Source organism: Ceratotherium simum, chromosome X, assembly GCF_057802395.1.
Source record: "Ceratotherium simum simum isolate JZ-2026a chromosome X, ASM5780239v1, whole genome shotgun sequence".
NCBI lineage: Eukaryota > Metazoa > Chordata > Mammalia > Perissodactyla > Rhinocerotidae > Ceratotherium > Ceratotherium simum.
Window position 1 is genome coordinate 78744800 of NC_141940.1, and position 26066 is coordinate 78770865.

Consider the following 26066-nt stretch of genomic DNA (forward strand, 5'->3'; position numbering starts at 1 on the left):
CAAAATACCTGGCACAGAATACATATTTATAAATGTTAGTTTCATTTCATCCATTTGAAGCCAGAAAACCTAAGTTCAAATCCTCACTTTGCTACTTACTAGCTATAACAAGTAACCTCAAGGAAGTCACTTAACCTTGCTGAGCTCTAGTTTTCTCATCTGTAAAGTAAAGTTGCTATAAGTATTAAATAGAACTATATATTAAAATGTACCTCCAGATAGCCTGCAAGCAACTCCTGCATACAGCAATGGTATGGTTCATAAGACTTCCCCCTATCCCTGCTTCCTCATATCTCTGTGGGAAGTACTGTTCTATGTGCTGTGAGGAAAACAAGGGAGGCATAAAACAAGGTCCCTGCCTTCAAAGACAATGGGATAATCAAATGAAAAACATGCTAGTCTAAGGCTTTTTACTTTGTTCTGATTGTGTATGGTCTTAGAATTCTAGAGAGTTCATCAAGCAATGGTAGATTCAATAGGAAGCAGGCTCCTGATCCCTGGGAATTTTTAAGCCAAAGCTAGACGACAGCTCATTTGAGAAATAGAAGAAGGGGTTCCTAAGGCTCTCTGACATGAGATAAAAAGTTATTTGAGAGAATATGGAATAAAGTATAAAGGCACTCTTGGTTCTGTATTACTTTCCTATTGCCACTGTAACAAATTACTGCACATTCAGTAGCTTAAAATAACACCAATTTATTCTTTTGTAGTTCAGGAGGTCAGAAGGGTAAAATCAAGGTGTTGGCAAGACTGTGTTCTTTCTGCAGGATTCAGGGGAGAATCTGTTTCCTTGCCTTTTTCAGCTTCTTGGCTCATGGCCCCTTTCTTACATCACCCCAATCTCTTGTTTCTGTCATTACATCTTCTACTACTCATTCTGATTCTGCTGCCTCCCTCCCTCTTATAAAGACCCTTATGATGACACTGAGCCCACCTTAATAGTCCAGGATGTACTCCCCCATCTCAAGATCCTTAACTTAAGCATATCTGCAAAGTTCCTTTTACCATGTAAGATAACATATTCACAGATTCCAGGGATTAAGATGTGGACATCTTTAGGGGGGTATTATTCAGCCTACCATAGGTACCACAACTCAGAGACAATCATTGGTATCAGAAAAGTCAGGATGGTGTTTGTGGAGGTGGTGCATCTTGGACGGTATGAATATAAGGAGAAGGTTACTCCTAGGTTGGGAAACGACATGAACACAAGTAATGGGGATAGAAATCAGCATGATTTGTGTGGAGACTGTTAAAGAGACTGATGTAAATGCAGTAACTGTGAGAGATGCAATCAAATGGAAGGAGGGAAAGGTCAGATCACAAAGCCAGGGAAAGGGGTCCAAATTTTGTAGAATGGCAATTGGGAATTACTACAAGTTCCCAAGTACGTCCCCAAGTGACATTATAAAACCAGCATTTTCAAGATGATTGGCCTAGCCAAGCAGAGGTAGGAGAGGGGACCCCAAGAGGAACAGAGGCTGAATGGTTATGTCTCCTTTGAAGCATCACTGATGTCTAAGCGGCATTCAGAATTCCTGAAAAAAAATTGGCAACAATTTCAAAGGATAGAGAAAAGGCCAGGGCAGGATCATTTTAGCCTCTGTCCACGTAGAGGAGCACAAGCCACAGACAACAACCAAAGGCCTCTCATAGTATTTTGCAAAGGAAGACAATTTCTATGAGCTCAGGGCAGTTTTTAAAAAAGAGAGAGAAAACATACCAGTCTTACCTCATTGCCACATTACTTCCATCAATGACAACTGGCCTCAAATTGTCACTGTTGTCTATTCCATCTTCAAGAAACTGTTCAGGGTTTGCAGTCTGTCTGGAGCTGGGCCCCTGAGGCACTAACAGACTCAAGTTGACCTGCCCTTCCGAATCACCTTTGTTCCCAAGTCTGACAAGCTCTGCCAACACATCATTAATAAGTGATTCTGGGCCCAGCTTGTTCAGCACTGATTGAATCTGTTCCTCTGCATAGCCCAGCTTTAGAGCAAAATCCATCTTGGCTTGGTATTCCTTTTCTAAGTCAAGCTTCCCATCCTGTAGAATGCTGCTCTGGGAGAAGCTTGGACGATCTAGGCAGGGTGACCTACAGAGCTGGCGGTGTGGTTTGGAGGGAATCTCCTTTTTGTTCAACTGAGCATCACCAGGTTCGCAGCTGTTGTCATTGTTGTTGCCACTCTTAAGGCTCATCTGTTCAGGGTCGCTCTCAGAGCTTATCCACTCTTCAGAATCAGCATTGACCTGCTCTGTGCTATCCTGCTTAGGCTGCTGCTTCTCTTCTTTGGAGGCACTCTTCTCCATTTTTGGTGTCTCCATGGCAGCCGTGGCTGTCATCCCGTTCAGTGGGCAGTCTGAGGTCTAATCAACTTTTTTTCTTTTTAGCCTGTTTGGAATCCATGTACAGTGGCATTCCTTTGTGGTAAAATGTGGTGGTAGTGTTGGTGCAATAGTTTGCTTATTTGGTTTTGTATGTTCGGATGTTACCAGTCCCTACAAATAAACACACATATCACAATTATGTTCAGTAAAATTCTAGGAAAGCATTTTAGAACACAGAGGTTTCTTCCTAAGAAACTACAGGTTGTCTGACATTTTATTTTTCTAACTAAAATGATTGGACTCACCTTACATTAAAAAATAAAGAGAGTCTCTAATTCTCCAATAATTCTAGATATAGAAATTTCAGTGCTGGCAATAACGCTGTAATTCACACACACACACACACACACAAAAGTCACAGCTCAAGTTAACTGCTTATCACAACAACTTTGAGAAAAAGAAACATGGCATTTCAACAGGGTGCAGGAATATATACATCCTTGAAGGGACTCTCTGTCTTCCTTTCTGCCAGGTAAGTTTTCCAGATCTGACACCAGATCTTTCTTGCTAAAGTTGAACTCCACTGTTGAAGAGAACAACCTTTCCAGCACTACTCTTTGCAAAATATCAGGGACCCCATCAACCGGGCAGACTGGAAAACCATTAAAATTGCTCTCAAGCAATTGAAGCAGGCTATAAAGGTAACAAGTAGAGAAGTGTGTGCTCCAGATAAGTAAAGAGATTTGTGCATACTCATGAATTGTGTATCTGCAGCCTCTTTTATTTATTGTAATTGGTAAATAAAAGGAGAAAACTCAACTCGCATGAGAAACCAGAACATTTAAAAACTATTAATAACTCCTCTTCTCACCTACCTCATCTGTGCCTGCAAGTTTGAGTTCTAACCTGGCCAAAGTGTTTCCTTCAATTTGAGCCTGAGTTTCCTCATATGCAAATGAAGATATTGATAGTTACCTCACAGGGTGAGGATTACATAAGATGAAGTAAGAAAAGTGCTTAGAAAAGTGAACAGAACATAGTAGGTTCTCAATATAGGTAAAGGGTGCAACAGACATAACCAGGGGTTTGGTTTAAATAAAAAAAGAAGACTGACAGCGAGGCACGGCTATAGACCTGTGAGCACTGACAAGTTCTTTAGATAGCAGCTGTGCTCATTAATCTAAAATCAGAGTATCTAGGTAACTAGTGTACTAGGGTTTTCCAGTTACATTTCAATTCTATTTATACAAACAAGAAGAATAGCCACAAATAGCTCTATCTAAGAATAACATGGATAACTGCATGCTTACTTTAAGAAAGTCACGTTTGAAAACATCATATGCACACAGAACTGACATCTCAGAACTGATATTCAGGCAGCATATAATGACTTCTCTAATGAATATCCTATCACTTGTGACTTCAAAATTTTCCCTTAATGAATTAGCCAACACATAGACAAACACCCATTTCACTTTCACTTCTCCATTAATCTTTGTTATTCAAATTTTAAAGCCTATTTCCTTTATAAGTTTGACATTTACTATCTTACTATCTGACATTTTATTCACTTCAAAATAATTTCTAGTGCACACAGGGCATTCAGATTTTCCTCCCTGAATTTATTCAAAGCTCCAAAGTCACTTAAAAACAACTGTTTATAAGACTAAATTTATATTTTATTGGCAAATCAGAGGTACCAGTAAAAGATAAGTTTGGCTGCTCTTAGCTCGTGGACCACAGAATGTTTTTCTCCTCTACTATATGATATTTTTCTCTGTCCAAATCGACATTGGTGTGAGCACCTTTACCATGTTTATGTAGAGATACAAGAGAAAATTTAAGTTCAGGGAAAATCTCACAACATAGGAAACCCTCATTGGAACTGCTAGTTATTATTGTGAAAGTTTCCTACTCAATAACCTAAAGTAGAAGAGAAATAAATGATGTAGCAGACATAAACTTGGATTTACCTTTCAAAGCCTTAAGTAAGAAGATTTTAGAAAAAATGATAGTCTGTCCTAAAACCTACGAAGGTGTGTAGGTGTCATGCGTTTTTTGTGTTTGTTTTATAATGCAAATTTATTGAGGCAAACATAGCAGGAATATCTTTTCTTTCAAAAGAACAGTCACTGAGTGCCAGACACTGTGATAAACCCTGGGTCTAGGAAGAGAAACCAGAACTAAACCTGTCCTCAAAGAACTCGAAAACTAGTAAAAAACTAGGAGTGTCCCTAGGAAATGCTGAAACAATTCTATAGAGGGTGACCACCACAATTAGAGCCCAAGCTGGGACACTTTTAAGGATAAAAGGAGCATTACTAATAACTATGTCAGAACAATAGACATAAATGTGGCACGTCCTAGGCAAACCTGAATGTATGCCTGGTCCTTCAAGTTACTTGAAAATTTCCATTGATGTATGGAAGAGGGAATGTTCAATTCTGTCAGTGGGGTGTCAGATGGGGGTGGTGGTTGAAGGGATTAGGAAAGAATTCAAGAAGGATATAATATTTGAAGTCATTTTCTGACTCATTAGTTAATTAATTAACAAACATTTACTTAGTGCCGACTATGTGCCAGGAAACACGTTAGGGGCTGGGGAACGTAAAAACGGACATGGATTCTGATCCTAAGGTGCTTATAGTGGTGGTGGTAGGGAGTGGAGACAGATAATAATCAAATAATTATATAATTCATAATTACGAACTGTGAAAAGTGATGCAGTGTTAAGAAGTATAGGGAGCTATGAGTTGAGCCTTAAAGGAAAGAGAATCAATTTGCTGGGCAGGGAAGAGTTTTTTAAATTATAGATATATGAAGATTAATATGATATTCTGCCTTAGCCAACACCTCATGCCTAATATTACTGGTGAGGAGTGATTAATGAAAGCATTAAGAATGGCTAAAGGAAAATACTTTTTCCCAAAAAGGAAGGTGAGTCGGGAGAAAAGTTTCAAAGATGACATTCTAGCTCCTACTTATGACAGATGTTGAAAAGAGTTTTTATCTTTCATTGTTATTGTTTAAAAAAAATCACAAATGAGTGTATTAAAGACTGACATACCTTGGAAAATCATGTTAGTCAGACGAAATTATAGAACTGGATGTAATTTGCTTTAAGAAGATAAGAGCTTTGTCACCAGATAGCCACGTATTATAGGTACAGAACTTGTCTATAATTTGCTTAAGAATATGATTCACCAAATGATTGTAAAGTTTAATTTAAATCTAAAACATCAAAGAAACATAAGCAGACAAAAGCTGCCAACAGTGACCTCAAGGAATTTCCACCAAGACAAAAGCAACAAAGTCTTCTCTAATGAGAAGATTGCTCAGTCTGCTTTCTTCCTCCACTCCCTCCCTCATCCTTTTATTATGAAATACAATTCATTCATTTTGTATTTGCACAGAGAAATTTTCCAAGATCAATCTTCAGGTTCTACTACAAACTCCACTTCATCTTTTCCAAAATCTGTCAAACAACACCCTGTATGGAGACAGAAACATCTGGCCATGTCTACTCAACTAAAGCTACTGGAAATGTTCAAAAAAGCCCAATAGCATGTAGGACACAGCCATCTAGCCAAGTCAAGAACAGAATAATAAATTCTCAGTTATCTACATGTGGCTAAGCCACTTTATTATTTGTGGAGTAGTTAAATCGCAAGCTGTGCTCTGGGAAGGCATGTTTTGAGAGAGACTTAGGGACACCTAATTAGACAATTGCCCTTCCCTTTCCCTTCTAGCAATTTTTTTCATAATAGTTATCCTCAAAGAAAATACACATATCAAAAATTATCTACTGTGTGGGATTTTTGGTTGGGCCCAGATAATTGAAGAGTTACTATAGTTCAGTCATCATAAGAATGCTAAGCTCTTTCCTTGGTTTCTACTCTTTGAACTGTACCACTGCTTTTAGAATTAGCTAAAGAGAACAAATCCAAATCTTTATTGTATCAAGCCATCATATTTTACTTTAAAAATGGCAAAGAAAATAAAAGTTATTATGAAACTTTAGTAATAGTAATAAAATATGAACAATCATTTACATTTGCCTTGCATGTTTGAGTTGCCTAAGTGCTTTCACATACACGCTCTCAATCAACAGGGCCACATCATCACCTACCTAACCCAGATTTGGGTTATTATGACTACATAGCCCACCTTTAATTCCCTGTGTCAAGCACATCAACTAAAGAAACACACAAATCCCAGGGAGAAACAAGTGTAAGCTCTCTCAATGCTTGGGAGGCAAAGGGGTTTGAAACCTTTGCTGATTCTCAAAATGAAAAAGTTACACATGAAGACAATCTGAGAAAATCCAATCTCCAAATCTTTCCATTTTCATTTATATCAATTACATAAAGCAATTATATCATAAAGGAGATAAAGACTTGCTTCACAGCTTCCTCAACCTCCAACTACTCCCACGTGTTCATGTGGTCTCAAATGGTTCACAGGTTCTAACACTTATCAAAGAAATAAGTATAAGAAATAAGATACTTTCTGTGGTTTGTAAAAATGGGATTTCCTTCAAGCAATGGGAACTTGCTTGTCAGCCTGTTTGTTTTTACACTACCCTCTAAAACAAAATTGGCTCTTTCTTTTTTAAAAAAAACTTTTTTATCTTCGCTGCATTCTCAATGTGATGCATGTCACAGCAAAAATTGTCACAGCCAGAGCCAAGAACAACTGAACTATTCAAAATGTAGAATTTCATTTCAAAGCTTTGCATGATTAAATGGCCTCAGTTCTTGCCCCTCGCCCCCATATCACACGTTGAAGCTTTAGACAAAATGTTCATAGGAAAGTAATGATCTGTTGGCTTTCATTATCCATTCATTCTTCTAGGATTTCAAACATAATAAACACACAATGATTTGATTTCAAAACTCTTTATTCCTAGGTTTTGAATTGGGGCTCATTTTCTTGCTACCTTCCACTGCCACTTTTCCCATTAGGAAGGACTTATATCCACAGAACATCTAAAACACCTTACATTACACACACACTGTTGTCCAAACTAATTAAAACCATATTGGTAAATGTAACTTTAATTTACACTGGATTCAATTTACCAAACAAAAAGCATTTCTAGTGCTCAACTCTCCAAAACGACAAGGAAACTGTAGGTTATATACTTACTATTTTCTTCTCTCTATGTAAAGAACGTCTAGAGAAGGATCAGTTGAAACTCATGTGGGGAAGCTGCATCATACACTACAGGAGACGATCTCTGTTAGAGTAACTGTGCAGTAAATGTGCATTCTATGGCCACTAGTGATGGCTGGGGAGCTGTTATGGAAGTGGCTTCTCCAGAGAACATGCCCATTTCCATGACTCATTGGTGAAGTTTCTTATCTTTCTTTCTTTCTTTTGTTCTCTTCTCCCCTCTTCCCTTTTCTTTCCTTTTCCATTCTCTTTTTTTTCTCTCTGCGCCACACACTCCCACCCACAAGACTCTTTTGGTCAAAAGCTATAGGAAAATGTGGCTGTGTCATCCTATACTTACAGTAAATCGAAAAAAAGAAATAGTGCCTGTCTTATGACTTTAATAGCAATAAACGTTATCTTGAGCATCCCATTCAGTTAAAAATACTAAGTTTGATCTTTCTTGATTCTCTTGAATTCAATTAGTTTGAAAAATGAGTGGAATGGAGTATATCTTATTTTCTTTCCTCATACTGAAATCATTAGACTAAAATGAGAAGGGACTCAATGATCAGGACCATTCTGAGAGTTAGCTGCAGTATTGCAGCTGTGATATCATCAGCTTAAGTCTGGTTAGCCCCAGAGATCTCTAAGAGGAAATTTGAAGTATATTGGGAAGCAAATGGGATTAGGAGGGAAAGAGAGGAGTGGAATGGTCTTAGAGGTTATTAGACTCTCATAAGTCTAAATTCTCCTTATTTCAACCAACACATTATTTGTTTTCACTTCCTTCCTCAGACAGTTATGTTTTTTCTTTTTTTCAACACATGCTCTGCTCTATCTTAGCAGCAGCTGTGCTTCTATGACCAGTGAAGTTCATAAGAAACAGCTTTAAAAATACTTCATAGGCTTTCAGAATAAGGAATGCTTAATAATGCAACATATGTTATACTAAGTAATATGTCAACCACGTTACGACATAGGCACTCTCCTGGCTGTCCTATGAACCTAGGGTACTAGTGATCCTTGAAGGTCCCATGCACAAACAGCCATAGGGGGCCTGAAAATAGGGAGAAGCCTTCTGCATTTGGAGTTGGAGTCATAAGATCTGGGTTCAAATCTTCCTTCTACCACTTACTAGAGCTGTGTGACTTTATGCAGTAATCTCACCTATGAGTTATGAGTCTGTTTTCTCACCCGAAAAATGGGGATACTCTTATCTGTCTGCTGAGAGGACTGATATGAGGATCAAACAAGAAAGTGGATGTTGAAAGAATATTATAAACTGTAAAATTGTATAAATGTAAACTATCATTACTATTGGTTACAGCAGAGAGAGGTACGAACCACTTAATAATAAAAGCAACAACTGTAGTAGAATGAGAGTCAGGAGACTTAAGTGCTAGTCCCAACTGTACCATGGCTAATTATGTGATCTTGGGCAAATTACACTACCTCTCTGAGCCATAGTTTCCTCACCTATAAAATGAAAATGATGATGGTACCTATTTCATAGGGTTTTGTAAACATTAAATGCAAAACAGATGTGAAAGCTGTTTATAAACTGTAAAGTTTTATACCAGTTGTCCATCTAACCTATTTCTTTCTTTTTTTTTTTTTTGTGAGGAAGATCAGTCCTGAGCTAACATCCATGCCAATCCTCCTCTTTTTTTGCTGAGGAAGACTGGCCCTGGGCTAACATCTGTGCCCATCTTCCTCCACTTTATATGGGATGCCGCCACAGCATGGCCTAACAAACCAAGTCGGTGCGCACCTGGGATCCGAACCTGGGCTGCCAGCAGCGGAGTGCGCGCACTTAACTGCTACGCCACGGGGCTGGCCCCTCTAACCTATTTTCATACCCCCAGACTTGGTAGGTTGCTTCACCATCAACTATACTTTTGAAGCATGATGTCAAAGTAGTATTTCTCTTGGGCTTGCATTCCTCTTTTATCCAGACATTGCCACTAGGATGATACCCAAAAACTGCCCTACCACATCATAAAATCACTGTGCCCATTCGGGTCTTTGAAGCCAGGAAATTCTAATTTTTCACTCCCTCTCTTCATACTATGTGCCCAGCACCATTCCAGGTACTGGGGGCTCTAAAAAAAAAATATGACACAGTCCCTATAAGGTGCTCACATTCTAGTAGGTGAGACAAACATGTAAACAAATAGTTACGAACAATATAATATGCTCTCATAATGTTGTTTATAAGTGCTAAGGGAATACCAAGCAGGGAATAAGTAATTCTGCTATCTGAGGTAAGGGAAGTGGAATTTGAGCTATCTTTGAGGGTTCATCAGGGAAAGGGTAAGGAAATTGTGGAAGACATGCTGGGCAGTTGGAACAGCATATGAAAGGGCATGGAGTTGTGAAAGACCATGGTGGGGTCAAGACTAGGGAGTAATGCTCTCCACACTCAGGATTCTCTCCTCTCTACTTCTTCCACTTCACTCTCTCCCTCATTTGTTAAAAGTCTGTCTCTCTCCTTCAGTAGACTGTGAATTCCACTAAAAGCAAGAACCATTCACATTCATGCTTGCATCTCTGCTTCCCCCCATCCCAACACTTGCATATTGCTTTGTACATGGTAGGTTTTCAATAAATATTTTATCAAATGCTTCATCTTTGTACTGTTGTAGCCTCTGGCATACTCATAGAAGACTGCAGTCAGGTTCAGATGATCAAAAAAACCATTTGACTTTATATCACTTATATATAACCCTGACTTTTATCAAAATGATGGTGAGTTGGGTTAAAATGATTTCTTGTGGGTCACTTATTATCTAGGGGTGATTTCCTTAAACATCTGTCTATAATTGACTCTGTAGTTCAGTCAACATTTAATACTAGTTGTTTGGAAAGCACTTCTTTTCACAATAGAGATTAAAAATAGTGAACAAGATGTACAGCAATAACTTTCCAAATGTCCAAAAGTTTATGTAATTACCTTCATGCCATGAAGTATTTTGATAGTTACATAACTTTAATTACTAGTTATGAGTGATGTCCACAGGAATGGTAGAGAAAGGACCTCCAAAAATCTGCTTATCAATAAAAGCAATGAGAACACTAACAAAAATTGTTAAAATAAACTTTTCCAGAATTCTGGAAATTAACCAAATGCTTGCAATAATCCAAGGAGTGTTTATTCTAAAACCAAAACAAAAACCAATACCATCAAACAACTGGCTTAACCTAGATAAGAACAGAAAACGTTGTGGCATTTTAATTTGCCCTATTCCCATCTGCTCTCCCCAGATCCATGGTGGCCCTGAAGGCCAACAGCCTCACAATCATAGTAGCCATGAGAACCAGCAACCTAGAAGGCAATAGAGGAATCAGAATGAATTTAGAGCTCCCCCAAAGTCCCATCCCCATAGAATTATCATTATCTGATCTGTCTGGCAGTTCCTTGGAAAACTCGACTCACAGGGCCTTGTCTTTATTTGACCTGACTTAGAGCTTGGGCATGGTGAACACATTTTTCCCCAGGGATATTCATCAAAAACAATTAGAAGCAACTGTTTAACATCACAGCTGCCTTAGGTTGTAATAATAGTTGGAGCAAACAAGAAGCTGACCAAAAAACTTAGAAGGAAAATCTGGGAACTGGATGTCCATAGGAGACATTAAAAAGCTCCCATATATTCCTGGGGATCTAGAAGGACATGTGCATTTGCAGGGCTGTGCATGTGCTCAGGAAAGGCCCAAAAAAGCCTTAATCTCTCACCTCTGGCTGAGGTTAAGGCTCTGTGCAGCAGAAAGTGAAGGCTAAGACAAAGTTATCAAATGCCTTCCAGAGTGTTGAAATTGTGCCCCAACATGCACGGAAAATCCCTCAGCAAAGGGAGGGACGTGTATTGGTTCAAGGCATTTAAGAAAATCTTTGTTGAACCATTAGCTGACCACTAAGCTATTCTAAGCAGAGACTTCAGTGTTCACACACAACAAAGAATACAGACTTTACAGAATTACTTTAGAAGTCACTAAATAACAACTACAACAACAAACCCTGGGGAGAGGAGGGAATCTGATTTCCAGAGTTGTCACATTATGTTATTTAAAGTGTCCAGTTTTCAACAAAAAATTATGACACATGCAAAGAAACAAGTACGGCTCAGGTGATATCAGCAAGATGATGGAACAGGAGGTTCCCTGTTTGTATCCCCCCTCAGCAACAATAATTTGACAGCCATCCATGAACAAAAGCGCCTTTGTGGGAGCTTTGGGATCCAGATAAGAGACTGAAAACTTGGTGGAGTCCAAGATCAATGAGGGCCATTTTGAAAAGGTACGTCCATACCCACATGGCTGACTCACCAACCATGGTACCAGCTACAGATCTGGAAATAGCGCTGTCCACCTGTGGACTCAGCTATAGCCTTGTTTGGCCTTGGTCCTACCACCAGTGCCATACGACAAGGGACCCAGAGGGAGTCACACCTGCCTATGCCTCAAGTAATAGGTCCATGGACCTTAGTCCCAGCTGTGGATCTTGAAGTGGCCCATCATCTGGCTCCAGCCCCTCTCAGCCATGGTCCAGAAGCCCTTAGAGGCAAGCCCACTGAACTCAGTCCAACTGTAGATTCTGAAAGCCCTGTAACTGGGCTCCAGCTGCTCCCAGCAGCAGTCTACAAGCAGTCCTCCCAGGAATCCATGGGGAGACATACTCATTTGTGCCTCCAAAGATTCTGAAATGGCCCTAAAACTCAGCTCCAGCCCTTCCCAGCTGCAGTATGGGTGGAGTCCTGCCAGCCCAGAAACCTGGCAGAAGACATGCCTGTATACACCCTGAGAAATCTGAAACAGCCTTGTAACTTGGCTCCAGCCCCTCCTAGCCATGGTCAGGAAGTACAACTGCCTGCCTACAGTCCTGCTGGGAGATACACCCATTGGAGCCCCTGGAGGCAGGCCAGCCAAACTTGGCCCAACATCAGATCCTGAAACAGCTCTCTGATTCAGCTCCAGCCCCTCCCAAATGTAGTCCATGAGCAATCCTGCTTTCCCAGAGACCCACCAGGAGACACACCTGCACATACACCCAGAGGGAAGCTCATGGACTACAGTCCAACTGCAGATCCTGAAAAGGCCCTGTAACTCAGCTCCAGCCCCTCCCAATAGCAGTCAGGGGGCACTCTTGCCTTCCCAGGGACCTGGTGGGAGACATATCCATCTGTGCCTCTGGAGCAAGGTCTATAGGCCTCAGTCCTAGCTACAGACCCTGAAGTAGTCCCAGGACTCAATTATAGCCCCTATCAGCCACAGTTCAGGGCCAGTCCTGCCTGCCCAGGAATCTACCCAGTGACCTATCAGGAATCCTACCAGAGATCTGATGAGAGCCAAGCCCATCCATGCACCTGGTAACAGGCACACTGTCTGTGAACCCAAACATGGACCCTAATGTGGATCATTGTCCCAACACCAGCCTTACTGAACAAGATCCTGGAGGCAGTTCCATCCACCCAAGGGCCAGAGAAGATCCACACCCAGTTGAGCCTCTCGTAACAGGCCCCCAACTGGAAACCCATTGTGGATTCAGCAACAGCCACATGACCCAGCTCCAACACAGCTCAATTGCAATTCTGGAGGTAATCCCATCAACCCAGGGAACCAACAGGAAAAAGTTCTTATCTGCCAAAACCAGTCTGTAAAGACCAGAAGAGGTGTTTGCTTCTTCAAATGCACACATAAATGCAAGTATACAGGGATCACAAAGAATCAGGCAAATATGACACCAAAAGGAAACAAATAAACCTCCAGTAACTGATCCCCCCAAAATGGAATCTAAAAATTGTCTGACAAAGAAATAAAAATAATCATTTTAAAGAAACTCAATGAAATGCAAGACAACACAGGCAACTAAATGAAATCAGGAAAACAATGCATGAACAAAAAAAGAGGTTTAACAAAGAAATAGAAATCATCACAAATAACTAAACAGAAATCCTGAAGTTGAACAATACAAGGACAGAACTGAAAAATTCAATAGAAAGCTTCAACCACAAACTGAATCATGCAGAAGAAACAATAAGCAAACTCAAAGATAGGTTATTTGAAATTACCCAGTTAGAGGAACAAAAAGAATGAAAAAGAGTGAAGAAAGCTTACATGAATTATGTGACATCATCAAGCAAATGAGTATTCACATCATGGGAGTTCCAGAAGGATAAGCAAGAAAGAGGCAGAAAGCTTATTTAAGGAAATAATAGCTAAAAAGATCTCAAATCTTGAGAGAGATATGGACATTCAGGTCCACAAAGCTCAAAGGACCTCAAGCAAGATCAACCCAAAGATTATCCTGAGACACAAATAGTCAAAGTGTTACAAGTCAAAGACAAAGAGAATTTTGAAAGCAGCAAGAGAAAAATGGCTCATCATATATGGTGGACCTATAAGATTATGAGCAAATTTTTCAGCAGAAAACTTGCAGGCCAGAAGGGAGTGGGATGATATATTCAAAGTGCTGAAAGAAAAACACTGCCAACCAAGAATACTATAACTGGCAAAACCATCCTTAAGAAATGAAGGACAGATGAAGTTCCACTCAGACAAACAAAAGCTGAGGGAGTTCATGACCAGTAGAACAGTCTTACAAGAAAGACAAAGGCAGTTCTTCAAGTTGAAATAAAAGGACACAAAGTAACAACATGAAAACATGTGAAAGTATACAAACTCACTGGTAAAGGTAAATATATAGTCAAATTCAGAATACTCTAATACTGTAATGGTGGTGCATAAATCACTATTTATCTGTAGAATTAAAGTTAAAAGTCAATAGTATTAAAAATAACTATACCACATAATACCAACTTTTATGGGATGCAGCAAAAGAAGCCCTGAGGGGGAAATTCATAGCAATACAGGCCCACGTTAACAAACAAGAAAAAGCCCAAATAAGTAACCTTAAATTACACCTCACAGAACTAGAAAAAGAAGAAAAAACAAAGCCCAAAGTCAGCAGAAGGAGAGAAATAATAAAAATCAGAGCAGAAATAAATGAAATTGAGACCAAAAAACTGGTAGAAAGGATTAATGAAACAAAGAGTTGGTTGTTTGAGAAGATAAACAAAATCGACAAACCCTTAGCCAGGCTTACTAAGAAAACAAGAGAAAAGGCTCAAGTAAATAAAATTAGAAATGAAAGAGGAGAAATTACAATGGATACCACGGAGATACAAAGCATTATAAGAGAATACTATGAGAAATTATATGCCAACAAATTGGACAATCTAGAAGAAATGGAGAAATTCTTAGACTCATACAACCTCCCAAAAGTGAACAAAGAAGAAATGGAGAATCTGAATAGACCAATCACAAATAAAGAGATTGAAATAGTAATCAAAAATCTCCCAAAAAATAAAAGTCCAGGACCAGATGGCTTCTCCGGTGAATTTTACCAAACATTCAAAGAAGATTTAATACCCATCCTTCTCAAACTATTCCAAAAAATAGAAGAAGATGGAACACGTCCTAAATCATTCTACGAGGCCAACATCACCCTGATACCAAAGCCAGAAAAAGACAATACAAAGAAGGAAAATTAGAGGCCAACATCGCTGATGAACATAGATGCAAAAATCCTCAACAAAATATTGGCAAACTGAATACAGCAATACATTAAAAAGATCATACACCATGATCAAGTGGGGTTTATACCAGGGACGTGGGGATAGTTCAAAATCCAAAAATCAGTCAACGTGATAAACCACATCAACCAAGCGAGGAATAAAAACCACATGGTCATCTCAATAGATGCTGAGAAAGCATTTGACAAGATACAACATCCATTTATGATAAAATCTCTCAAGAAAATTGGTATAGAAGGAAAGTACCTCAACATAATAAAGGCTATTTATGACAAACCCACAGCCAACATCATACTCAATGGGGAAAGGCTGAAAGCCATTCCTCTGAGAACACGAACGAGGCAGGGCTGCTCACTCTCACCACTCCTATTCAAAATAGTACTGGAGATTTTGGCCAGAGCAATTAGGCAAGAAAAAGGAATAAAAGGAATCCAAATAGGCAACAAAGATGACATGATTTTATATAGAAAAACCCCTAAAGAATCCGTGGGAAAACTGTTAGAAATAATCAACACCTACAGCAAAGTTGCAGGGTACAATATCAATCTACAAAAATCAGTTGCATTTCTGTATGCTAATAACGAACTAACAGAAAGAGAGCTCTAAAAGATAATACCATTTACAATTGCATCAAAAAGAATAAAATATCTAGCAATAAATCTTACCAAGGAGGTGAAAGACCTATACAATGAAAACTACAAGACATTATTGAAAGAAATCGATGATGACATAAAGAAATGGAAAGACATCCCATGCACATGGATTGGAAGAATAAACATAGTTAAAATGTCTATATTACCTAAAGCAATCTACAGATTCAGTGGAATCCCAATCACAATCCCAATGACATTCTTCAAGAAAATAGAAGAAAGAATCCTAAAATTCATATGGGGCAACAAAAGACCCCAAATAGCTAAAACAATCCTAAGAAAAAAGAACAAAGCTGGAGGCATCACAATCCCTGACTTCAAAACATAGTACAAAGCAATAGTAATCAAAACAGCATAGTACTGGTAGAAAAACTGACACACAGATCAATGGAACAGAATTGAAAGCCCAGGAATAAAACTACATGTATACGGACAGCTAATTTTTGACAAAGGAGCTAAGAACATACCATGGACAAAGGAAAGTCTCTTCCATAAATGGTGTTGGGAAAACTGGACAGCCACATGCAAAAGAATGAATGTGGACCATCTGCTATCGCCATTCACAAAAATTAACTCAAAATGGATCAAAGACCTGAAGGTGAGACCTGAAACTATAAAACTCATAGAAGAAAATATAGGCAACACACTATTTGACATTGGTCATAAAGGAATCTTTTCAGATGACATGCCTACCCAGACAAGGGAAATTAAAGAAAAATTATGCAAGTGGGACTTTATCAAATGAAAGAGCTTCTACAAGACAAATGAAATCAGAATCAAGATGAACAGACAACCCAACAGCTGGGAGAAAACATTTGCAAAACTTATATCTGACAAGGGGTTAATGTCCATGATATATAAAGAACACATACAACTGAACAACAAAAAAACAAACAACCCGATGAAAAAATGGGCAGAGGAAATGAACAGACACTTCTCCAAAGAAGATATACAGATGGCCAATAGGCACATGAAAAGATGTTCAACATCACTAACCATCAGGGAAATGCAAATCAAAGTAACACTGAGATATCACCTCATGCCCATTAGAATGGCTATAATCACCAAGACAAAAAACAACAAATGTTGGAGAGGATGTGGAGAAACAGGAACACTCATACACAGCTGGTGGGAATGCAAACTGGTGCAGCCTCCATGGAAAACGGTATGGAGATTCCTCAAAGAACTAAAAATAGAAATACCTTATGATCCAGCTATCCCATTACTGGGAATCTATCCAACGAACCTGAAATCAACAATCCAAAGAGGCTTATGCACCCCTATGATCATTGCAGCATTATTCAATATTTTTTTCCTTTTTTTTTCTTTTTTGTTTATTGCAGTAACATTGGTTTATAACATTGTATAAATTTCAGGTGTACATCAGTATACTTCTATTTCTGCACAGAATACAAAATGTTCACCACCAAAATACTAATTACAACTCATCACCACACACATGTGCCAAATTATCCCTTTCAACATCCTCCCACCCAGCTTCCCCTCTGGTTACCACCAATTCAATCTCTATCTCTTGTGTTTGTTTGTTGTTGTTATTATCTACTACTTAATGAGGGAGACCATACGGTATTTGACCTTCTTCCTCTGGCTTGTTTCAGTTTGCATAATACCCACAATGTCCATCCATGTTGTCTCAAATGGCTGGATTTCATCGTTTCTTATGGCTGAGTAGTATTCCATTTTGTATATACACCACATCTTCTTTATCCATTCGTCCCTTGATGGGCACTTAGGTTGCTTCCAAGTCTTGGTTATTGTGAATAACGCTGCAATGAACACAGGGGTGCATGTATCTTTGTGCATTGGTGTTTTCAAGTTCTGTGGATAAATACCCAGCAGTGGAATAGCTGGATCAGATGGCAGTTCTATCCTTAATTTTTTGAGGAATCTCCATACTGTTTTCCATAGTGGCTGCACCAGTTTGCACTCCCACCTGCAGTGTATGAGAGTTCCCTTCTCTCCACATCCTCTCCAACGCTTGTTGTTTCCTGTCTTGTTAATTATAGCCATTCTGACGGGCGTGAGGTGATATCTCATTGTAGTTTTGATTTGCATTTCCCTGATAGTTAATGATGTTGAAAATCTTTTCATGTGTCTGTTGGCCATCTGTATGTCTTCTTTGGAGAAATGTCTGTTCAGGTCTTTTGCCCATTTTTTAATTGGGTTGTTAGTTTCTTTGTTGTTGACATGCATGTGTTGTTTATATATTTTGGAGATTAACCCCTTATTAGATGTATGCTTTGCAAATATCTTCTGCCAATTGTTAGGTTGTCTTTTCGTTTTGTTGATGGTTTCCTTTGCTGTGCAGAATCTTTTTAGTTTCATGTAGTCCCATTTGTTTATTTTTTCTATTGTTTCTCTTGCGTGGTCAGACATGGTGCTTGAAAATATGTTGTTAAGACCGATGTCGAAGAGCGTACTGCCTATGTTTTCTTCTCGATGTTTCATAGTTTCAGGTCTTACATTCAAGTCTTTAATCCATTTTGAGTTTGTTTTTGTGTATGGTGTAAGGTAAGGGTCGACTTTCATTTTTTTGCATGTGGCTGTCCAGTTTTCCCAACACCATTTGTTGAAGAGACGTTCTTGTCTCCATTGTATGTTCTTGGTTCCTTTGTCAAAGATTAGCTTCCCATAGATGTGGGTTTATTTCTGGGGTTTCAATTCTATTCCATTGATCTCTGTGTCTGTTTTGGTGCCAGTACCATGCTGTTTTGGTTAGTACAGCTATGTAGTACATTTTGAAATCAGGGAGTGTGATACATCCAGCTTTGTTCTTTTTTCTCAGGATTCCTTTAGCTATTCGGGGTCTTTTGTTGTTCCATATAAATTTTAGGATTCCTTGTTCTATTTCTATGAAAAATGTTGTTGGACCTTTGATAGGGATTGCATTGAATCTATAGATTGCTTTAGGAAGTATGGACATCTTAACTATGTTAATTCTTCCGATTCAATAGCACCCAATATCTTTCCAGTTCTTTGTGACTTCTTCAATTTCTTTCAGCAATGTTTTATAGTTTTTGGTGTACAGATCTTTCACCTCTTTGGCTATGTTTATTCCTAGGTATTTTATTATTTTTGTTGCAATTGTAAATGTGATTGTATTCTTAATTTCTCTTTCTGCTACTTCTTTGTTAGTGTATAGAAATGCAACTGATTATTCTATGTTGATTTTGTATCCTGCACCTTTACCGTATTCATTTATTACTTCTAAAAGTTTTTTGGTGGATTCTTTATGGTTTTCTATATATAAAATCATGTCATCTGCAAATAGTGAGAGTTTCACTTCTTCCTTTCCAATTTGGATCACTTTTATTTCTTTTTCTTGCCTGATTGCTCTGGCTAGGACTTCTAGTACTATGTTAAATAGGAGTGGTGAAAGTGGGCTTCCTTGTCTGGTTCCTGTTCTTAGAGGGATAGCTTTCAGTTTTTCACTATTGAGGATGATATTAGCTGTGGGTTTGTCATATATGGCCTTTATTATGTTGAGATACTTTCCTTCTATACCCATTTATTCAGAGTTTTTATCATAAATGGATGCTGCATCTTGTCAAATGTTTTCTCCGCCTCTATTGAGATGATCATGTGATTTTTATTCTTCATTTTATTTATGTGGTGTATTATGTTGATTTATTTGCAAATGTTGAACCATCCCTCCATACCTGGAATAAATTCCACTTCATCATGGTGTATAATCTTTTTACTGTATTGTTGTATGCGATTTGCTAGTATTTTGTTGAGGATTTTTGCATTGATGTTCATCAGCGATATTGGCCTATAATTTTCATTTTTTTGTGTTGTCCTTGTCTGGTTTTGGTATCAGGGTAATGTTGGCTTTATAGAATGAATTAGGGAGCTTCAGCATTATTCATTATAGCCAAGAACTGGATGCAACATAAATGTCCCTCGACTGATGATTGGATCAAGAAGCTATGGTATATATATACAATGGAATACTACTCAGCCATAAAAACGACAAAATCGTCCTATTTGCAACAACATGGATGGGCCTGGAGGGTATTATGTTAAGCGAAATAAGCCATAAAGAGAAATATAAACACTGTATGATCTCAGTAATATGTGGAATATAAACCAACACATGGACAGAGAAAACTGTATTGTGGTCACCAGGGTCAATGGGGGTAGGGGGTGGGCACAAGGGGTGAAGGGAGACATATATATGGTGATGGACAAACAAAAATGTACAACCCAAAATTTCACAATGTTATAAACTATTAAAACATCAATAAAAAAACTATAGTTACAATAATTTGTTAATTGATGCACAATATAAAAAGATGTAGTGTCACATCAATGGCATAAATTGCAGGGAGAGTGGAAGTAAAAGTGTACAGTTTTTGTATGTTGTCGAAGTTAAGTTGTTATCAGCTTAAAATAGAATGTTACAACTATAAGATGATTTATGTGAGACTCATGGTAAACACAAAGAAAGACCTCTAGTAGATACAAAAAAAGATAAAGAGAAAGGAATTATAGTATAATACTACAAAAAATAAATCACAATAGAAGACAGAAGACACAATAGAAGACAGTGGAAGAATGGAAAAAAGGAACTACAAAACAGGAAATAATGAAAAAAATGGCAATAGTAAGTTCTTATCTATCAGTAATTGCTTTCAATGTAAATAGATTATATTCTCCAATCAAAAAACATAGAATGGCTGAATAAATATAAAAACAAGATCCAATAATATGCTGCCTACGAGAGACTCACTAAAGGACACACATAGGCTGAAAGTGAAAGAATAGAAAAATATTTTCCATGCAGATTGTAACAAAAAGAGAGCAGGAGTGGCTATACTAAAATAAGACAGATTTTCAGTCAAAATTAGCCACAAGAGACAAAGAAGATCACTATATAGTGAAAAAGGGGTAAATTAATCAAGAAGATATAATGATATAGAGTATATATGTACCCAACATTGGAGTACTTAAATATTTAAAGCAAATATAAGCAGAACTGAAGAAAGAAATAGGTACCAATACAATAATAGTAGGGGATTTCAATACTGCCCTTTAAACACTGGATAGATTATTCAGACAGAAAATCAAAAAAGAATCAGTGGATTTGAATAACACTATAGACCAAATGGACCTAACAAATATGTACATAACATTTCACCCATCAGAAGGAGAAGGATGTTCTTCTCAAGCACACACAAAACATTCTCAAGGATAGATCATATGTTGCGTCTCAAAGCAAGTCTTAACAAATGTAAGAAGATTGAAATCAGATCAAGTACATTTTCTGATCACAATGATATGAAACAAAAAACAAATAACAGGAGGCAAATTGGAAAATTCACAAATGTGTGGAAATTAAACAACACACTCTTGAAAAACCAATGGGTCAAAGAAGAAATCAAAAGGGAAATCAGAAAGTATCTGAGACAAATAAAAATGAAAACACAACATACCAAAACATAGGATGCAGCAAAAGTAATTCTAAGGGGGAAGTTTATAGAGAAAAATTAAGAAAAAAAAAGATCTCATAAAAAACAAGCTACCTTTACACCTCAACAAACTAGAAAAAGAAGAACTGAGCCCAATGTTAGCAGAAGGAGGGAAACAATAAAGATTAGAGCAGAAATAAATGAAATAGAGACTAGAAAGACAATAGAAAAAAATCGGTGAAATTAATAGTTGGTGTTTTGAAAAGATAAACAATTTGACAAAATTTTAGATAGAATAACCAAAAAAGAGAGGACTCAAAGAAAATTATAAATGTGGGAGGAGACATCACAAATGATACCATAGAAATACAAAGGATCATGAGACTACTATGAAGAATAACATGCCAAAAATTGGAGAACCTAGAAGCAATGGATAAATTTCTAGAAACATACAACCTACCAAGATTAATCATGAAGACATAGAAAATCTGAACAGACCAATAAAGAATACCAAGATTGAAGCAGTAATCAAAAACTTGCCAATAATGAAAAGTCCAGGTCCTGATGGCTCCACTGGTAAATTCTAGCAGAGATTTCAAAAATAAATACCAATCCATGTGAAACTTTTCCCAAAAATTGAAGAGGAGGGAATACTTCTAGTCATTTTACGAGGCCAGCATTACTCTAATACAAAAGCCAGACAAGGACATTACTAGAAAAGAAAATCACAAGCCAAAATCCCTGATGAACATAGATACAAAAATTCTAAAATAAAATATTAGTGAACTGAATTCAAAATCACATTAAAAGAATCATACAGCATGATCAAGTGGGATTTATCTCTAAGATTCAAGGATGGTTCGACATATGTAAATCAATAAATGTGATACACCACATTAACAGAATGAAGGATAAAAACCATATGACCATCTTGATGCAGAAAAAGCATTTAACAAAATTCATCCATGATAAAAAAATAAATTGGGTGTAGAAGAAATGTACCTCAATATAATAAAGGTCATATATGACAAATCTACAGGTAACATCATACTCAATGGTGAAAAATTGAAAGCTTTTCCTCCAGGATTAGAAATATGACAAGGGTGCCCACTCTCACCACTTCTATTCAACATAGTACTGGAAATCCTAGCCAGACCAATTAGGCAAGTAAAAGAAATGAAAGTCATCCAAGTCAGAAAGGAAGAAGTACAATCGTCTCTGCAGATGACATGATCTTATACATAGAAAAGCTGAAAGATTTCACAAAAACCATGTTAGAACTAACAAATGAAGTCAGTGAAGTTTCAGGATACAAAAAATCAGCTGTGTTTGCATATAGTAACAATGAACTATGTGAAAAAAAATAAAGAAAGCAATCCCATTTACAATTGCATCAAATACAATAAAATACTTAGGCACAAATTTAACCAAGGAGGTGAAAGATCTGTACACTGAAAACTAAAACATTGATGAAAGAAATTCAAGAACACACAAATAAATGGAAAGATATCCTGTGATATCTGTGTTCTTAGATATCCTGTGTTCTTAGACTTGAAGAATTAATATTATGAAAATGTCCATACTACTCCAAGTGATCTACAGATTCAGTGGAATCCCTATCAAAATTCCAATGGCATTTTTCACAGAAATAGAAAAAAGCAATCCTAAAATTCATATGGAATCACAAAAGACCCCAAATAGCCAAAGCAATCTTAAGAAAGAAGTAAAAAGAGCGGGACATCACAGTTCCTATTTTCAAACAATGTTACAAAGCTAGAGTAACCAAAGCATTATGGTACTGGCATAAAAACAGACATGTAGACCAATGGATCAGAAGAGAGCCCAGAAATAAACCCATGCACATGCAGACAACTGATCTCTGACAATAGTGTGAAGAATACACAATTGGTAAAGGGCTATCTCTTCAATAAATAGGGTTTGGAAAACTGTATATCCACATGCAAAAGAATGAAATTGGACCCTTATCTTACACCATATACAAAAATCAACCCAGGATGGATTAAAGACATAATCATAACACCTAAAACCACCAAATTCCTAGAAGAAAACATAGGAAAAGTTCCTTGACATTGGTCTTGGCAATGATGTTTTTGGATATGACACCAAAAGCACAGGCAACAGAAGCTAAAATAAACAAGTGGGACTACGTCAATCTAAAAACCTTCTGTACAGCAAAGGATAGAGTCATCAGAATGAAAAGGCAGCCAACATAATAGGAGAATATATTTGCAAACCAGAAATCTGATTATGGATTAATTTCTAAAATATATAGGGAACTCATAGAGCTCAATAACAAAAAAACAAATAATCTGATTATAAAATGGGCAAAGGGCCTAAAGACATTTTTCCAAGGAAGAGGAAGACATACAAATGGCCAACAGCTACATAAAAATATGCTCAACATCATTAATCATCAGGGAAATGCAAATCAAAACCACAAAGTGATAAAACCTTACACCTGTTAGAATGGATATTATCAAAAAGACAAGAAATAACAAGTGTTGGAGAGGATGTGGAGAAAAGGGAATACTTGTTCACTGTTGGTGGGACTGTAAATTGGTGCAGCCACTATGAAGAACCGTATGGAGCTTCCTCAAAAAATTAAAAATAGAACTACCATATGACCCAGCCATTCCACTTCTGGATATTTATCCAAAGAAAACAAAAATACTAATTTGAAAAGATATATGCATCCCCACGTTCATTGCAGTATTATTTACAATAGCTACTATATGGAAATAACCTAAGTATCCATCAATGGATGAATGGATAAAGAAATTGCAGTATATATACACAATGGAATATTATTTAGCCATAAAAAGAATGAAATCTTTCCATTTGTGACAACATGGAAATCCTCGAGGGCATTATGCTAAGTGAAATAAATCAGATAGAGAAAGACAAAACTATTTGATATCTCTTGTTCAAGAAATCTAAACAAAACAAAACAAAACAAAACAAAACAAAAACAAAAACCAAGCTCACAGATACAGAGAACAGATTGGTGGCTGCAAGAGGTGGGCGGTGGGGAATGGGAGAAATGGGTGAACTATATTTTTTTTCTAGTTTAAAAAAATTGAATAAAAATTTTAAAAAGTCCCAGAACATCTTTTGCAGAAACTGACCAGCTGATCTTAAAATTTATATGGCGATGCAAGCCTGAATAGAAAAAAACCAATCTGAAAGACAAAAAAGTTGGAGGACTTGACTACAAAGCTACAGTCTTAATTATGCTTACTAGCTGTTAAACTCTGAGAAATTTACTTAACCTCTCTGAGCTTCATTTTTAACATCTGTAAAGTGGGAATAATACTATCTGATCATGGTAAAGATTAAATAGGACAATAAATGTAATGCACTTTATAAATTACAGATCAGTTTAAAAGTCTAATAAATATTTATAAAATACTTGCTATAGGCCAGGCATTATTTGTGGTACAAAGATGTATAAATAGTTCCTGACCTCAAAGAGTTTACAAAATTCATGTGTCATTATAAGTGGTACGGCATAGTGGAAAGAGAACAGACAATGTAGTCAGAGACCTATGTTCGTGTTAGCTCTGCTACTTCTTAGCCAAAGGATCTTATATTTTTCCCACAAATTCATTGTACTTTAGTTTCCTGAGGTTAGGTGGAGATAATGATATTTGCCCTACATTAAAAAATGATTTGGGAGAGGATAAGATGATATAAACTATAATAATAAAACCATCTTTATTATGAAAGTTAGGTAGCATATGGAATGTTCTGGGCTGATCTATGGCACACCAACCATCACCGTGTCTTCACATAAATAAAAGCAATAGGTACAGATGTTGGTATGGACACTGTATATTCAATTTTTCTTTAAAAACAGCTTTATTGAGATATAATTCACGTACCATACAATTCATCCATTCAAAGTGTTCAATTCAATGGTTTTTGGTATATTCACAGATATGTGCAACCATCACCAATTTTAGAATATTTCATCACTTCAAAAGGAAATCCCATGTGTTCATAGATTGGAAGACTTAATATTGTTAAGATGTCAATACTCCCCAAAGTGATCTACACATTTAATGCAATACCTGTTAAAATCCCAATGGCTGGGCCGGCCCGGTGGTGCAATCAGTTAAGTGTGCATGCTCTGCTGCGGCAGCCCGGGGTTCGCCGGTTGGGATCCTGGACGCGCACCGACGCCCGGCTTGGCAAGCCATGCTGTGGCGGCGTCCCATATAAAGTGGAGGAAGATGGGCACAGATGTTAGCCCACGCCAGTCTTCCTCAGCAAAAAAAGAGGAGGATTGGCAGATGTTAGAACAGGGCTGATCTCACACACACACAAAAATAAAATTAAATTATAAATAAATAAATAAATAAAATCCCAATGGCATTTTTTTGCAGAAAGAGAAAAATCTATCCTAAAATTCATTTGGAATCTCAAGGTACCAAGAATAGCCCAAACAAGCTAGACAAAGAAGAATAAAGTTGGAGGTCTCACACTTCCTAATTTCAAAACTTATTACAAAGTTACAGCAATAAAAAGTGTGGTTGGCATAAAGACAGACATATAGACCAATGGAATACCATAGAAAGCCCACAAATAAACCCTCACATATATGATGAAACGATTTTCTACAAGGGTGCCAAGACCATTCCCCATGGGGAAAAGACAGTCTTTTCATCGAATGGTATTAGGAAAACTGGAAATCCACATGCAAAAGAATGAATTTGTACCATTACATTATGACATACACAAAAATTACCTCAAAATGGGCCAAAAGTAAGAAATAAAACTATAAAATTCTTAGAAGAAAACATAGGGGAAAATCTTCATGACATTGGATTTGACAATGATTTCTTGGATATGACACCAAAGAACAGGCAACAAAAGTAAAAATAGAA

At 37.4% G+C, this 26066-nt stretch overlaps 1 protein-coding gene across 1 annotated transcript in view; it reads right to left on the minus strand.

Annotated features, from left to right (window-relative positions):
* Positions 1-25374, minus strand: part of ZC3H12B (zinc finger CCCH-type containing 12B) — a 38009-nt gene extending 12635 nt beyond the window's left edge. Inside the window, exons 1-2 of the mRNA XM_004439908.3 lie at positions 25251-25374; positions 1733-2499 (exon numbers count right to left, since the gene is read on the minus strand). Coding sequence (XP_004439965.1) covers positions 1733-2343 — 611 coding nt within the window. The 5' untranslated portion in view covers positions 2344-2499; positions 25251-25374. The remainder of the gene's footprint in view (positions 1-1732; positions 2500-25250) is intronic.
* Positions 25375-26066: the final 692 nt, after the last annotated feature.